At 32.7% G+C, this 18,686-nt stretch overlaps 1 protein-coding gene across 1 annotated transcript in view; it reads right to left on the reverse strand.

The window, feature by feature from the left end:
* Nucleotides 1-759: 759 nt before the first annotated feature.
* Nucleotides 760-18,686, reverse strand: part of LOC114327108 (dynein regulatory complex protein 11) — a 47,112-nt gene continuing 29,185 nt past the window's right edge. Inside the window, exons 4-9 of the mRNA XM_050655328.1 lie at nucleotides 17,339-17,550; nucleotides 16,673-16,995; nucleotides 16,397-16,560; nucleotides 13,300-13,769; nucleotides 7,633-7,857; nucleotides 760-1,214 (exon numbers count right to left, since the gene is read on the reverse strand). Of these exons, the coding sequence (XP_050511285.1) occupies nucleotides 955-1,214; nucleotides 7,633-7,857; nucleotides 13,300-13,769; nucleotides 16,397-16,560; nucleotides 16,673-16,995; nucleotides 17,339-17,550 (1,654 nt within the window). The 3' untranslated portion in view covers nucleotides 760-954. The remainder of the gene's footprint in view (nucleotides 1,215-7,632; nucleotides 7,858-13,299; nucleotides 13,770-16,396; nucleotides 16,561-16,672; nucleotides 16,996-17,338; nucleotides 17,551-18,686) is intronic.

Genomic DNA, 18,686 nt, shown 5'->3' on the forward strand with positions numbered 1-18,686 from the left:
ATCCCCCATATAATCTGATGAACTTACTAGCTTTGAACAAACCGTCAATCTTTAGAATTCTTCTAGATTATGTTAAGTCGTGTATATTGAAACTTTAGATTAGTATTCCTACTTAGTCTGTGGTTACTCACCCTGAACTATCTGGGTGCGAACTCACCCCTAGCGCAAAAGCACACATCGGCACAATATCACTTTTTTTCTTTGACTTGTTAGCTATGTGTATGCCAAATTTCATGTCAATCCAAGCGGTTCTTTAAAATGTAGAGGTTTTGCAATATTTTACCTTTTACCTTTAAAGAACGTACCTACTAATGTTGACGAATGGGGAGCTGAATATGTTTCAAGTTGATCAGTTAGAATTATTATCATTTATTGTTATTAAAATCTTAAAAATCCAAATGGATAACATAAACGTGTTCAAAACGTTTTCGGACCTATCAGTCCATATCAGTCATATATCTGTATGTTTTAATTCATCAATTTTCATAGTTTCTAATGAAGATACATAGTTCAAGACCTTTATTTTGAATGTGGGGAATTTGACACTGTCCATTACAATAATTATTATGGTGTAGAAGATGAAATGCGTACGTAGAATCTGTTTCCTTATTTTTGAAAGCCCTTTCAGTTCAATACAACTTTGTGTTATTATTGCTATAACTCAAAAACAAATGAAAATCGAAAAACAACATATATGAGTTATTTTTAATTATTTTTACGTATAATATACAGTCTTCAACTTTGATGCTTTCCTCCCCACTCACCTTGTAGATATACAATTTGTTTAAAAATTTTTGAAAATCTTAAAACTATAAAAATGTTACAAAAATGATACTTAATTTTTATTGATCATTTTAATGTTTAACTACTATTTTATCGGTTAATTTAATACATTGTACTTATGTAACCTTGTTTAAAATTACAATACAAAATTAATTTTCAAGATCACAATATTTACATCTTCTTTTTAGCGTTTGCTTGTTGTTTAGCCGCCAACTCTGCTTGCTCTTCCTGCAACAGTTCCACTGCTCTTGTTCTTTTTCTTACTGTCGGTACCTTCGACCACCATTGTTCGAAGGCTTCTTCTTCTTCTTTATATATTGGAGTTCTCTTGCATAAAGCGTTTACTAACTCTAAGGGACTCAACGGATGAATTCGAAGTTGAAGCATCCTCTTGACTGTCATCACTTCGTTAATGGTACTTATTATCGATCCTAAAATATAAATTAAAAAAAATGTTAATAAAACTGAAATTAATTTAAAAATGCATATGATAGTTTGGGTGATAATTTTTTAAATTGTAATAAATCAAGCTAAAAGAATGCTGAGAATATCACGGACAGCATGGATCACGAACAAGGAAGTTCTAGGAAGAATGAAAAATTAATCGGACATTGTGTTTAACATCAAACGCATAAAACTGCAGTATCTGGGACACATTATGAGAAATCAGCACCGTTATTCTCTGCTGCAGTCCATATAGTAGGTAAAGTCAAAAGGCCCTGGTTCCGTGGGTTCCGCGGAACCAGGGCCCGGGCCCCGCTCTAACGCGCTTTTTGCTTCTTTTGTTTCTAATTTGTTTGGGATATGTTGCACTACACAAGTACACACTACGAAATTGCTTAATAAATTTTAATTTTTTTGTAGGTATTTAAACAAAAAATATCTATTCTTAAAAAAATTTGAAAACCTTTATTAAGAAATACAGAGAACGCGATTGTAAGGTTCCTTCGTTTTACTTGCTAAACAAAACCCTTATCTCAACACTTGTTTAGAATAATTGCCGGTGCCTGCCTAAATTCGTGCCAACACAAACACTTTTGTATTTTTTATACTAGCATTATATCCTATAGTCTAAGAGCTGGGAGCGGATTTTGTGCGTGATAAGTAATATGGAAAAACTATACGGGGATATGTTGAATTAGTTGTGTACATGACTTTCACCAACGGCCGGAAACCAGAGTTGGGGCCGAGGGTAGTTATAAGGAGTCAAAGTCGCGGATTTTATTATTTTTTTTTATGACGCTCATGATCGAGATAGTGCACCAAAAGTTGGGAATAAGTAGGTCATGACGTACCTAAGTAAAATCTCTAGGGGCTCAACGCTGCGTGGCCGACAAAGGGGTGGGGGTAGGGGTGAATATAAAAAATATAAGGGGTTTTTTGCGACGTTCATGATTGAGATAGTGCACCAAAATTTGGGTATAAGTAGAACATGACATAGATAATTGAAATCCCCAGAGCCGGAAACCAGAGTGGGGAAGGACGGTAGTTATAAGGGGTCAAAGTTCCGTTCTTTATTATTTTTTTTGTCACGCTCATGATCGAGGTAGCGCGCCAAAATTTGGGAATAAGTAGGTCATGACGTAGCTAAGTAAAATCTCCAGGTGTGGAACGCTGCGTGGTCGACAAAGGGGTGGGGCAGGGGTGAATATAAAAAAATGTAAGGGGTTTTTTGCGACGTTCGTGATTGAGATATTGCACCAAAATTTGGGAATAAGTAGACCATGACATAACTAACTAATATCCCCAGAGGCGGAAACCAGAGTGGCGGATGAGGGTAGTTATAAGGGGTAAAATTCGCGGTTTTTATTATTTTTTTTTGTGGCGCTCATGATGGAGATAGTGCACCAAAATTTGGGAGTAAGTAGGCTATGACGTAACTAAGTAAAATCTTCAGGGGCGGAACGCTGCTTGGGGTACAAAGGGGTGGTAGGCAGGGGTGAGTATAAGAATATATGGGGGTTTTTTGCCGTTCGTTATCGAGATAATGCACCAAAATTTGGGAATAAGTAGATCATGACATTACTAAGTAAAATATACAGGGGCGGAACGCTGCGTGGGGGACAAATATTGTACCGGGTCACAAAAAAATAATACACACTGCGACTTTTAACCCCTTAAAACTACCCTCATCCCCAACTCTGGTTTCCGGCTCTGGGGATTTTACTTAGCTAAGTCATGGTCTACTTATTCCCAAATTTTGGTGCACTATCTCAGTCTAGCACGTCGCAAAAAACCCCTTATATTTTTTATATTCACACCAACCCCTACTCCTTTATCGGCCACGCAGCGCTCCACCCCTGGAGATTGTACTTAGTTACCTCATGACCTACTTATTCCCAAATTTTGGTGTACTATCTTGATCATGAGCGTCACAAAAAAAAAATAATAAAACAGCGATTTTGACCCCTTATAACTACCCTAATGCCCAACTCTGGTTTCCGGCTCTGAGGATTTTACTTAGTTATGTCATGGTCTACTTATTCCCAAATTTTGGTGCACTCTCTCAATCACGAACGTTGCAAAGAACCCCTTATATTTTTTGTATTCACCCTTGCCTCACCCCTTAGATTTTACTTAGTTACGTCATGACCTACGTCATCTCGATCATGAGCGTCATAAAAAAAATAATAAAATCCGCGACTTTGACCCCTTATAACTACCCTCGGCCCCAACTCTGGTTTCCGGCCGTTGGTGAAAGTCATGTACACAACTAATTCAACATATCCCCGTATAGTTTTTCCATATTACTTATCACGCACAAAATCCGCTTCTATCTCTCCGACTACTAGCATCATATTCGGGAACAGATATTCAATGCAAGTTTTATACGCTGAGTCATAAAAATAGTCCCAAGACGCTCGATATTCCTTTTGTTCGTATTTATAGCACCCTCATAACTTTGCATAAATATAGACAATTATAGTGGTAAGGATAATAACGGTAGGATTAATATTAATTTACTGCTTTAGTAGTCCATTCACTCACGGTAAAATATTGCAAAACCTTCAAACCAACAAAATTTAAAGAACGGCTTGGATAGACATGAAATTTGGCATACACATAGCTAATATGTCAAAGAAAAAAAGTGATATTGTGCAGATGCGTGCTTTTGCCCAGGGGTGACTTTCGCCCCTTCTCGGGGTGAAAAAATATACGTTCAAAATAAGTCCTGAATTGGTTGAACTAACTAATAATTCTAAGCAACTTTTTTTCTATACTGTTTTTTCACTAACTCATTACTGTTTGAGTTATTTGCGGGTGAAAATGTAAGTAAGTTACGATCAGAATAATGGTCTCTTTTTTTTGTTAGTAACAAAAATCGTGAAAATCACCCTCTAATTAGGATCCGAAATGAAATTAATCATTACCGCTTCACAAATTACTTTTCTTATGTATTTTTTATAAGATTTATAAGATTCATTGGTTCATAGGCTCCTTGGTTCACATTTTTGAAAAGGCTCTCGTTAAATGGGCTAAACGAGCCACTAATCACTGGTGTATACAAATTTTGAATACCATACCTTAACCAATTTTTGTCTTCAGGAAAACAAAAAGTCCAAAATATTTACAATAGCAAAACCTATATTTTTTACTACTTGAGATTTTTGGTATCACCAATCATTTTTAAGTTATTTAAAAAAAATCTTTCATAATTAAAAAAACCGCTTTGTGACCAACTTTTGGGAAAAGGGTCCAACTATGTTTTGAGCGTACCTTGTTTACTTTTGATGCTAGAAACTTATAAAAGAACAGAAATTCAGTTTTTTTAAACACTTTAAAAAAGTTGTGATGAGTTCAGATATTCGATTTGGAATTTGACGAATAAGAACCTACCTTCCATTACCTGCGACTCTGCTCCTACTGGATCTACAGAGGACTTTTTGAGTTATTTACGAAAACCGCCTGGAAACGTAGTTTTTTTTGTTGAAAAATGAAAATATTCACTCCTAATAACTCAAAAAGTATTGACTTAGTGAAAACAATCTATGGAACTAAAGTTGCTTAGAATGAGTTAGTTTATCCAATTCCGGACTTATCTTGAACGTGTGACAAAATCACACATCGGCACAATATCACCTTTTTTCTTCGACATTTTAGCTACGTTTATGCCAAATTTCATGTCAATCCAAACGGTTCTTTAAAATTTGGGGCAAAAAACCGTGAGTATAATGAACTATAATTAGCTTGAGTTTTTATAAAAAATGTATAACTGTAAATGTATAAATGTGTAACTTTTATACAGGGTGTCTGCGTAACTTTGCACCATATGGGAAACTTTTTTAATATCAATTTTACGAAAAAAAGTCATTCTTTATAAAGTGCTCTGCATAGTCTAAAACCTAAGATGCAATCATCAGATATCAAATTTTTTCAACAGTATACGAGGTATGTCAAAAAATATTAATTTCGCTCATGAGCAAACTACCTTTATACTTCAAAATATCAAAAAATTTTATTATGAAAAGTTATTTGTAATTAAAAACCATATTCAAATATGCAATAACAGCCTTCTACGTGAAAAAGAAATTTCTGAGATTTTCCTAAATTACCGATTCCGGTATCATTTTTATTTATTAGACATGTAATAACTCTTTTATTAATAATTTTAGGAAAAAAACTTATTCGTTTATTCGTCAAACGTTTTTGTGAGAGATTGACATCTTTTTATATAATCTTTTTATATGCATCCTTTTCTATGTGTTTTGGCTCCTTTACCTCCGTTCTTTGACCTCTTATAAAGCGCCGTATTTCCTTTTGGAGACCATAAAAATCATAATGTTCCATTTACGTTCCCAGTGATCATTTTTTTATTCTTCTTACTACTGAATGTGTTTCGTTTCTTATAGTCTTGTAATTATCGTATGCCTCTTGTGTTTTAGGGACAGAAACATCCAGGGTAAAAAAGCCATATCTATGATGAACGGCATTCTGTGGGACCAAACAATATCTAAAGCGAACAAACAGCTTATATATTACAATACCATACTTAAAAGTGTAATCACATAATATGACAGTGAAGTTTGACAAATGAAACAAATAACAGAGAAAATGTTACCATACAAAAAACTGTTGTGTGATTTGGTAGAATGCGATCTTACTCTTTAAAAAACATGTCACGTATTTCAGCGCCATCTCAGCACCTGGTTAAATGGAAGGATACTACAAATCTGGCCTCCACATAAGTGGTCGGTACCTTCGACATGATAGGTGTGAAATTTTAAACGTTTTTGTTGTTGATTGGATAGGAAGGGTGCCATAATCTAGCCTCCATGCTAGGTACATAGCCTCCATACGGTACTTCCAATATTTAATATTTTATTTAAGTGGACAATAAAGGTAAAACACAAACAACTTTTGTTTCTTACTTATTTATTTATAAAATAATGTGACATTTTACATAGAAATATGAGTATTTAATTTGGATTAAATAAATGTTTACTGGTTGAACTTTTCCACCGTCTGCACACAACAGCTAAACGGAGCCATTAGACCTAACAACAAAACGCGAAATAAAGTGTGTATTTTAAAACTGTTGGATAAACAGTACCTACAATCAGAAAATCTCTACCTTACAATCAGAAAAACTTACCTTTAAAAAGGTACTCGATTACAAAATAACAAAAATATCAAAAAACACGACTGAATATCAGCTTTTTATGGTGACACAAACACATCACATAACCGACCATATAAAATAACTGAACGACAACGAACGAACGAACACGAACACTGAATACAGATTCACAGATAGCGCAGGATTTCTCAAAAGTCATGTTCCACCAATCACAATGCCGACATCAGCGCCTCTGACAAAATGGAAGGAAAATAAATACGATTACATGTTTTTTATTAGAGTGCGCGGGGCATGAATGTTACTACTAATAGAAACGGACTTCTGGAGAAGAGCAGTAGGCTAATCAAGAAGAGAACGGTTACCAAATGGGACAATACGAGAAATGATAAAAAACAAGTAATATGGTACGTCTATGTGCAGAGAATTCCAGATGACGGGATTCCTAACAGATTTTGACGTGGACACCACATGGCAAAAGGAAAAAGGAAGGCCGAGAAGAATCTGAAGGGAGGGAATTGAAGAAAAACTAGAGGAAAGAGAAATCTCTCCATGTCTATGCTTAAGCAGAGACGAATGGCGGTTAGAAGTCGGAAGGCGTCGGAGAACGATGTAAACAGATTAGGTCTGGATCCCGCGTATGAAAAAAAAAATTTATTAATAGCAAGCTGAAAATTTGTTAATAGCTTAAGGGTATCTAGTCGGACAAACTTTGATATATGGGAACACTGGAACAGGGGAAGGTTTAATTGTGGAACAGGTTAAAAATTTGGAACGGTCAGACCACGAAAACGGCACATGTATTTTGTCCGACAGAACAGACTTAAACTCCCCGAACAGAGATTAAACTCTCATGCAAAAATCAGACTGCTATTTATCACCAAATGGGCGTTTTAATGAGTGGAACATGTAGAATATGTCAAATGACAGGAATTATGACAGGTGATAAATAGCAGTCTTATTTTTGCATGAGAGTTTAATCTCTGTTCGGAGAGTTTAAGTCTATTCTGTCGGACAAAATAAATGTGCCGTTTTCGTGGTCTGACCGTTCCAAATTTTTAACCTGTTCCACAATTAAAACTGCCCCTGTTCCAGTGTTCCCATATATCAAAGTTTATCCGACTAGACACCCTTAAGCTTTAAAACATTTTCAGCTTGCTATTAATCAACTTGTTTTTCATACGCGGGATCCAGACCAGTAGTAGTAGTGTAATTGGCACGATCACTTGGACAAATATTTGTACATAAAATTTTCAAGATCAAGATTTACTAACCTATAGTATATGCGTCAGATATCCTTGTCATGAGACCCATATCAAACTGCCAATTTACAGGCATATATTGGCCAAGAAGGTTACTCCATGCCGTATACCTAGAACTGTAGTTTGGAGACGGTATCATAATAAATTTCTGATACACTTGTTGTAACATTTTCTGGTCGCATTCCCAAGGGAAATTGGATGTACCTATTAACATTACTCGGTCTTCAGGACTGAAATCTAAAAAAGAAATATTTTACATACATTTTTTTTTATATTTATAGTTTTCAATATGACCCATTAAAAATTTTAAGGTTGTTGACTACATTACTAAGTCAAAAACAAAGATAACAGTTAGTAGGTGTACCATCGGTTTCACCCCTATTCAGCGGTCCCCAAAAGCGCGGTCCCCGATTGAGCGGTCTCAATTTAGCGGTCCCCGTTTCAGCGGTACCCCGATTCAGCGGTGCCCAATTCAGCGGTCCCCATAAACGCGGTCCCCAATAGAGCGGTCTCAATAAGAAAATAATAATATGACAATGATAAGTAATTAGTTTTATTGCAGGATATTATTTTAACCTATTCTTGTTTGAAAATATACAGGTAATATCTAAGTATCTGGTATATACCCCAGTTAATAGGTAAAAAAATCATCGATTTCACGTAAAGATGTTCTACAGGCTTTTCAAAGTTTTAAACGGTAGATGAGGCATAACTGATGATAATTCCGTGAAGACGTACAGCTGATTTTGCTTTTTTTTTTAACAATTGTAAAGAATGAAAAAAGCAGTTTTTTGACAATAAAACGTTTCTTGTACATTTTAGAGAAAAATGTTTCAAATAAATGTAGATCTTAAAAAGTTCTTTAATTTGGTGGTAAGCATATTGTAATATATAAACAATTGACCGAGATAATTGCAAAAAACCCTCATTTTGCAGTAAATTATAAATATTAATAACTTTATTTTTTGCAGAATGACGTAAAATTTAATGACTTTAAATTATGTCAATTAATGAGTTATTTAAGTGTGCTAAATTTCAACCAGATCGACCAAATAGTTTATAAGTTATTCAATTTGTTTATCCCAGAGAGCAATTGTTTATACAACTGTTCTTGCCCTACAGTGACTCTGTGAGATATTTAGCAGATCGCAGTCGATTATTTGAGACTTTAGTTTTAAGACGTATTAAAAATTTTTTAACATTTTATTGAAATTGTTATTAAAAAAACTGTTTGAAAAAGACCTGATTTTTAGCTTATAAACAATTAGAATAACTTAGATATTTTTTATGTTCCGTGCTTGCATGTAGGCTCAATGAAAAGCTGATGAAAAAATTCATATAAAAAAAGAAAAAATTATTTTATATGACAAACAGAAATCAAGTTAGCATTTATTTTTTAATAAATCATATTTCGGTTGTTCATACAAACTAAGAGCTGAAAATTGAACAGATTGTATATGAGAATCTACATTTTATGATACAGTTTATGAACTGCCTATGCAGTGAAATAATAAAAAGTTGTGACCCTTTAAAATGATGGAAAATCATGGAAAAATCAATTGATTACATTTTTTTTATTTATTGAATTTTACAATTATTTCGTAAGAATTCTGTAAATTTTATTAAATAAAGTATATTATTAAGATAAATATATAATAAAAAATATACATTAAAAAAGAAAAAAATAGTTTTATATGACCAGTAGAAATCAAGTTAACATTGTTTTTTAATAAATCATATTTCAATTGTTTACAAATATTAATAGGTGAAAATTGAACAGATTTTATATAAGAATCTACATTTTATAATCCAATTTATGGATTGTATATGCAGTGAAATAATAAAAAGTAAGGACCCTTTAAAATAATGGAAAATCCCTGAGAAGTAAATTGATTACATTTATTATAAAAGTTATTGAATTTTACAATTATTATTATTTTATAAGGATTCTGTAAATTTTATTAAATAAAGTATATTAGTTAGATAAACTCTATAATAATTATAAATTAATGCAATACATAATTTTTTTTTTAATATGATACTGCCTTAATAAAGTAATTTTTGTTTTATTATAATTTTATTCGATGAATCTATTAATATTTCTCTAGGTAAGCATCTAATAAGTGTAAATTATATTTTTGCATTATTTAATGATGTATGTGTAAGTTCAATAATTAGAATTAAATTTCTGTATTCGTTTTAATAGTAATTTATTTGAATAAATATATATATTTAAGTACAAAAATTAAAAATAAAAGAATGTTCATGAATTTTAATTTGATTATTCTAGTCAACGTCTACAACTCACAAATTGCTACTTTGCAAGTTATAGTTCATCTTCTACAAAGTGTATTTATTTCTTTAATTAAATCATCTAACTCAACTTCGTCAAGAATAACTGCAGCGCGATTGATACATTTTTTTCTCTTCTTCTTCCAGGCTTGTCGTATTTTTCATACTGGCATCATAAATGACCATCATTAAAAATGCTCGTTGCATAATGTAGTATTATTTTGAAAATACGTAAATAAAACATCAAATTTTTTACCATATTACCCTACTTTTTATGCAATTGTAAAGCTATATATAGGGTGATTTTGGGACAATTTATTGTTTATTTTATAAAATTCATTTTTTATTGTTAAAACTACTGTCCAGAAGAGGGTCCTGTTTTTACTCATTTTCCTGAACGATGCCTCTCAAACGACATGCTGCAGAACCAAACGCCGCTGAAACGGGTCGGTGGAATCGAGAACCGCCGAAACGGGGACTGCTGAAATGGGTACCGCTGAACCGGGGACTGCTGAAAAGGGTCGGTGGAATCGAGAACCGCTGAAACGGGGACTGTTAAAATGGGGTCTTACCGTACCATCATTTAGGGCAGCGATACTCAACAATTTTTTCCTGGGTCACATACTAGCTATCGCCTTAGCTTGCGGACCGCATAGGTGGAGTAGTATATGGGGTGTTTCATTAAGAAACGGGAATACTTAAATGGTGAATAGAGGTCACTGAGGCGGTTCTAGATATTCTATATTTATTGCCTCACCGATTTTTATAACCGAGTTCCAGGGTGTTTTTATCGATTTTGCCCATTTTTGTCTGGATCCATAACTTTATAACCACCTTGTATATTTTTTGATATTTGATAAAAGTATGTCTTATTTAGAACCCAAACCATAGAACTACTAATAAGAAGAAAAATCCAGGTCCGGTTTAAAACAATTGTACTTAAATTTATTGTGACATCATTGTGAAACAACATCCTGTATTTATATTGAAATTTTCAAAACCCGTTTGCACATTTGAAAAAAGCACACAGAACTGAGTTTATAGGTTCGCTTTAGTGTTTTCCGCAGAAAATTTAATTACTTTAATTTTAAAATGAAATATGTATATTGAAATTTTTAAGAACAAAAATTACAAAGCAGGTTTTTAATAAAAAATAAGGGGTTTAAAATATTAAGTTTAACGTAGTTTAATAGTCCTTGGAATTATCTTTCAAATAGTTTTTAGGTGAACCTCACATTGTAAAAATTAACGGAGTTATTAAAAAAAAAGGATGTGTGTGTACTTTGTACGCAAGTAAGAAGTTATACTTCTATTATATGATTTCAACGAAATAAATATACTTTCAACAGGTTATTTGTATTTAAAGATTAAACTAATTTTTACTTACTACTTTCCAAAAATTTTTATTAAAACAGTACTAAAAATAAAAAAAAGTTAGACAAGACACGGATTTGAACCAGCGACCTCTCGATCTCCGGTCGAACGCTCTACCACTGAGCTATACTCCCTTTGCTTTGACAGGTTACAAGATTTCTCATACATACTGACAAATTTAATTGACCAAGTGAAGTAGAAAAATACTTTAAAATTTAAAGTAAATATACTTACTATTATTATAAAATATTTTATTCCCGAGGAAGACAAATCCAAAGACACAAAAATTATAAATAATAATCCATTTACTAAAAACATTAATATATTCTTTTAATGACTTATTTGCGCTGATATATACATAATTTGAAAGATTAGCAACGAACTACATACTGTCTGTCTGAGTCTGCGCATGCGCCAGGGAATTATAAAATTTCACCCTTGATTGTAAAGAAGTATAACTTCAAAAACAATTTTGGAAGAATTTTTAAGAGATAAATTTCGAAAAATTTTTGGAGCATAAATTGTTCGGGGCTCATTTAATAGATATATATTTCTAATTAAGTATTTTGACAAATGTTTAATAAGTTTATGCTATAAAATGCATCATTTTCTCGTTACTCAAGATTGAATACGTAGATTTGGGTACTCGCAAAAAAAATACAATCAATTACTTATAACTCACTTTTAATTAACATTAAGATGTTTTTCTAGTAAGGCGTTTATTCCATTTTTTATTAACTTCATTTTTAGTAATAATAACTTTTTTTGTAAAACTTATGGTTTTTGAGTTATTTATGGAAAATCGGTTAAAAACATGCATTTTTCTCACGAAAAATTAAAATTTTTGATCTTTAATAACTCAAAAAGTTTTAATTTATTTTAACAACTTTACATAACAAATTTTGCTTAGAATTTATCCCTCTATCGAATTTTGGAGTCATTTTTAATAGAATAATTTTCACCCCCGAGAAGGGGTGGCATCCACCTCCAGGGTAAAAGCGCAAGTTGGCACCATGTCACCTTTGTTCCTTGAGATATCCTCTAACCACTCATAAGTTTTCATGCAAATCGATGGAGGTCCAACGAAATCGGAGGTAATAGCTCAGATAAGTGTTGTGGAATGCAACTGTAGATTGCCCATGTCTAGCTGGGATTTAGGTTTTGACCAAAATTTATTTTCCAATACAGTCGAACCCGTTTATTGGAATAGCCTTCGTGCCAATTAAAAATATTCCTATAACCGAGATATTCTAATAACCGATCATTGGTCGCTAGTAGAAACGTTTCGGGACCTTAAATTTCTATTCCTTAAACCGTGATATTCCTTTAAGGGGTATTCTTATAAGCGGGTTTGACTGTATAAGAAATCTTTTAGATATCGGCTCCTGGACTTCGTTTTGTTTTTTTCTATTTTTGTTGAAGTTATACTTCTTTAGACGTGATTGGAAAATTGTTAATAGTGAATTTTTATAAAAGCGATATTATGAAGTACACGCATACCGACAGCATGAAGTTAGTTGCTAAATTTTTCAAGTTACGTATGTATCAATGCAAATAAAGTGTGAAAAAATATATTGGTGTTTTTAGTAAATATATTTATTATAATTTTTGTGCCTTTGAATTTGTCTTCGTTGGGAATAGGATAATTAGTATGAAAATATAATAAACAGAAAATTAAATATTTGTGTAGAAAATATGACGTTTTTTAGATTTTCTACGATTTATCAAGGGAAAAGTACCTAATTCCGGAGAAGGTACAGTTCATAAAAAATTACGTATTAACGGTATTTTTAATTTTTTGTATTATTTTAAGTATTTCACTGTTTAAAATATATTTATTTCGTTGAAATCATAATAATAGAAGTATAAATTCTTACATGCGTACAAAGTACACACACTCTTTTTTTTTAACTATCTGCAGGTTAAGATAGTTTTACCAAAATAGTAACGATAATACCAATACCAAAATAGTAACGATAATAACTACTACTAATTCTTTTGTGGTATACTTACTTTTTATCACTTTTGGCAAATCCTTCTTCAATCTTTTAGGATCACTCTTATCGGTCTTAGGAATCTTTTTAACGAAAGGCCTCTCCGCATTGTCCATATAGATAATAGAAGGCTGAAGTAATCTGGATACTTTCAGAACTAAATGAATAAGCATAATCAATCCAGACTTGCCTGGATATTTCCCAACGATATTAGATGGAGTCAAATCAAATAGTACCGATCCTGTTTCGGTGCAAACAGCATGTAGCAACATTTTCTTCCCGCTTCCCTTGCTCCCTGTCAATAAGAGGGATTTTACATGTGGAGTAGTTTGATGTAGATTTGGGGTCAGGAATGGAACCACGCAGTATTCTAAGAGTAGTTGTCGGATGTCGCCAAGTGCAATAGGAGGATCGGATCCGACGTTATATTTGGATGGTGGGTAGAACGAGATCTCTCCTTGGAAATCGGTTATTCTAACTTCTGGATATCTGAAATATATCAGTACTTCTAAATAAAATTATTGAGCTAAAAATACATAAATAAAACAAAAAATCAGACTAAAATTATTGTAATTGATCATGTACATTTATAATAATTGTATAAGAAACAAGAATAAAAAACCGCTAAACTCCTTAAAAATGAGTGGCGCATACAATATTCCAGCTACTAAAGATCTGATATGAATATTACGTGGCGCGAAAATTTATTTTCATTTTGATGCAAAACAAAATTCTAGTTTTATTTTAAAAGATTTTTCCATAATATTTGCTAAATTTGAAGTAAACGCGCCACAAAAGAATAACTTTGATACAGTTTGAATTTTGAAACTCTTTTGTGGCGCGTTTACTTCAAATTTAGCCAATATTATGGAAAAATCTTTTAAAATAAAATTAGAATTTTGTTTTACATCAAAATGAAAATACATTTTCGCGCCACGTAATATTCATATCAGATCTTTTGTAGCTGGAATATTGTATGCGCCACTCATTTTTAAGGCGTTTAGCGGTTTTTTATTCTTGTATCAGGAGTTTTTCAAAGTTATTTATAAATTAAATGCATGAAGTTGAATGCAATGTTCCTCTATTACTTGTTAAGCTTTATAAATGGTCACTTTTGTTGCATTATCTCCCAAATGATCTAGTGTCCATCGAATGTACACTAGATTTTTTTCTATTCGAAATAGATTGAAAAAAATATTGAGATGACCGGTAAATGAAGTCGGATTGCCCGTTGCCAGATCAAATTTGGCGTCGTAATCACTACAACTACATAAACCATTATAATTGGATTATACTTTTGTAGCTTAATAACTTCTAAAAGGCTTAACCAATTGTGATCAGTAAACATGAGTTTGAAACGTATTTACCAGTAGTATCTGATGCATCTAACGTCAAGTATGATAACTGAAGCTATTACAGGAATTATTGAGCTTGAGAAACCGTTTTTCCCGTAGGAAATAGATTTGATCATATTTATGAAGCCTATAACTTAAAAATTCGAATTTTCCCGGATATGACGTATACACCGTTAGATTCGTCTAGAGTCCTTCTACAAAAGCTCAGTTATTGGCGCAATTCGTAGGTTGAAATTTTGAGTAATTGTCGAAAAACCAAAATTTTCAAAGTACAGTTTTTCAGTTTTTTGGCTATACTGAGCCGTTTGTATGTCTGATCCTGACGGCTTAAACACCATTTGAAAGTTTAACTCAACACTATTGATTTGATGTATTTGCGGTCCTCCTGTCTCTTCTTGGTCTGAAGATATATACTCCCAAAAAATATGCCGTTTTGTACCTACCAAGTCCTCAAGCTGGCTTATGGGTGGTCAAAAGTCACAAACTATACCGGTTCTGAATCGGCCCTGACCCTCTCTTCAAACACAGAAAAAAAATTCAAATCGGTTTAACTTTCAAACACTTCGGTTACTTTTGAATGGTATAACTGATTTTTAAAATTAGACATGCGTTGGAAAGGTAATGATCAGTACTATTAGAAACCGCAAAGGTCGGACTTAAATTTTTGAAGTTTTTGGGAGTTTTGGGGACGAGAACGAAAAACAAACCCTAAATACAAAGGGCCGTAAAATCCACACCCTTGGACCAAAATGGATGGTTGACATATGAATGGGTGAGTCTTTTCCTGAACTTTAAGATAGGACTTGGCCCATCTTTCAAATCAGTCAGATTTAGAAAATCGAAAATTTCGTGTATATATAGTGTCGCGTGTAGTGGGGTGTTGGTGTGCACCACTGGTGAGAACTGCCGTTCTCTGGTAATAAAAATTAGATCTTCTTCTTCTTACGGTACCTATCAATTCCGGATGTTGGCGGTAAGTATGACTATCCTAACTTTGCTTGCTGCTATTCGGAATAATCCAGTTGTAGATGTATTAAATCACTTTCTCAGGTTTTGAAGCCAAGATACGCTTCTTCTCCCCGGTCCCTAATTTCCAAATACCTTGCACTGAAGAATGAGTTGCAACAAACCATATCTCTGTTCATTCCTCATAACATGGCTAATATAGTCTAATTTGGGCTCTTTGATTGTGTTAATAATCTCGCATTCCTTGTTCATTCTATGTAGAACCTCAACATTAGTTACACGATCCGCTCATGAAATTCTTAAAATGCGTTCTTAAAAACACCATTTCTCAAAGGTTTTAAATTTTCTTAAAAAGCATCAGAAAGTGTCCAGGCCTCTACTCCGTATAATAACGTAAAGAAGTCCTAACTAGGCGTCTGTTGATAGAGATTTTGGTACCAAATAGTAAAGTACCATAAATCGTGACTTCTGAAAAGAGACTTGCTTTTCCTATTTCAATAGAGTGATCTGCTTTGCTGTTTATGTTAGTAACAAGGTATGTGTAACTGTACACACTGTCAATGGATTGTTGGTTAACCAAAAGCAGTTTATTGAATATATCGCACTTTCTGAACTTACAAGTGCTGTTTTTTTTTTCGTATTGAGATGTCCATGTTCTCTATTTACATTTAATGTGCGCAACATTATGGAAACTAGATCACAGAAATTAGATCACTAAACCATAAACAGAGACGTAAAGATAATTTTATACAAATATGTTTCCTATTAAAATAATTTAATAATTCTAAGAATTACTTTTTTATGATTCCATTAGCCACTAACTCCTCAAACAGTGATTCCGTTGTCCTGTCGGGAGTTAAATCTTTTTCCTTCTTCTTTTTACTTTTTTTACCTCCCCTCCTGGCTTTTTTACTTGATTTCTTCTTTCCTTTATGTCCCCTATCCTTATCAAATGCTTCCTTAAAAAAATAAAATCATCAATATTTAAAGCGTAAGAGTGAAGACCAGCCGATACTACCAACGTCGTCATCTCTATCAAAGAGCACATAAAACAATAGATAATACACTTACCTGTAGAAGTTCTAATTCTGCTCTCATCATTTCATCAACAACTTTTCTTAACTCATTCTCCATTTCTGCCATTTGCTCTTGTTCGATAATATACCTATAGTGATATTGTCGGAAGTTTCCAGATTCATCTTTATTCCTCCAGACTTCATCGTACTCTTCTTTCCTTAGATTTAACTCAGGAACAAATGTCGATACCAGTGCTTTCGTAGATTGATCTTCTTCTACATCATCTGCCTTGCTCTCTTTAGTTTTTCCTTTGTCTTTTTTGGTCTTAGACTCTTTTGAAGAAATTTGGGTTGACTTGCTCAACTCACTATCCGTTCCTGTAAAATAGTTGTTGATATTTTTGATACAAAATTTCTAAAAACTATGATTTTAATAAATTACAAAAAACTTCTAATAGATTTGTTAATGAGAAGATAAGATTAACTACTAGAAATTCATCGTAAAAGAAACTACAGAACTTTCCAAAACGACATAAGGAGAAAAAAAATTTAGACCTCTAGAATATTTCCCAGTTCAGTGATTAGCGTACAGAGGTGTCATCTACTTTCTTAGTCATGAAGGAAAGCGATTTATTTAAAAACATTTAAAAACCTTACCAAAATAATAATCATAAAGTAGATGATTAATTATCTGATTTGACATAAGCATAGAATATTTTACCTTGTCTACTTAATAAGTTCCTAGAAGCACTTCTATCTTCTCCAGTGTATTCAGGTATTTTTCCTGTTGTGGCTTTATATTCTTGTAGCCATGCTCGTACTTGATCGCTTAATTGCTCCAGGACTGCTCCCCTCTGATTTTTCTCCAGACTTTCCCTAATGTTTTTGACAGATTTTTCATATTCTTTCCGTCGTTCCACTTGTAACTTCCTCCTAGTCATCAAAGAATTTTTAAAGATACTATAAATATTAATATATTGCAATGTTATAAAGACTATACATGTGGAAATCACCAGCTGCTCAAGAAGAGAGAATTGTACGAAACCAAGTAGATTACGTACACAATATTTAGGAAAAGATATACAGGAACGCAATCATATCAGCAAAAACATATCCGAGTGCCGACACAGGATCAGATCACAACCAAATAGTGACCAAAATTAGGCTCAAAATGAAAATAATAAAGCGAAGAACAACAAATGCAAAAATCGATATAAGTAAATTAAGGAACCCACTCATGAGACAACGCCTGAGAGATGAAATCAATAATATAATCGATTAATGAATGTTAAAGAACAAATTCTGCAAAATACTGAAACGGATACAAAATGGTTATTTATAAAAACAGAAATTGATCAAAGTTAAAAAAAAAATGACACCAACCAGACTCAAAAAGAAACGACTGATGAAGGAGAAAATTTGAGATTTAATGAAAGAAAGACGTCAATATAAAAAGAAAGATAAGATGTACAATAGAGTGGATAAACAGATACAATACAAATTTAAGCAAGCGAAGGAAGAATGGTTATAAGAACAATGAACAGAAATAATAGAATATTAAAGAAGCAGTGCCTATTTTACCACTAGAATTAAACAATGTTTAATTATTTAAATATATGTAAATGTTATTTTGTTGAGATATTTGGCACACATTTTCGTAATATAGTAAAAAATATAGTATGTGAAAATTACTCTATAATTAAATAAAATATTTAAAAACGAGTCTGTGTCACAATTAAAAAGAACAAAAAAATACACTTTCTTCAAATAAACTTTTTTATCCCATGCCTAGATTTTGTGTCGCATGGGAATGACTAAAAGTCGATTATCTATAAGTAGAAATCGAACTTGACTAACTTGATCACATTTAGCACGCCTATGAGTATAATAAAAATATACAGAGTTGCAATCAGACCAGTAGTTACGTAAGCAGCTGAGACAATTTGCCTCACGGAAAAAGGTGAAGAAAAATTGAGAATATTTGAAAGAAATATCCTCAGACGGATTATGGGCCCGATAAGAATGGACAACGAAAAAATGAGAAGAAGAATGAACCATGAACTAAGAGA

The sequence above is a fragment of the Diabrotica virgifera genome, chromosome 7, assembly GCF_917563875.1.
Source record: "Diabrotica virgifera virgifera chromosome 7, PGI_DIABVI_V3a".
NCBI classification, from domain to species: Eukaryota; Metazoa; Arthropoda; class Insecta; order Coleoptera; family Chrysomelidae; genus Diabrotica; species Diabrotica virgifera.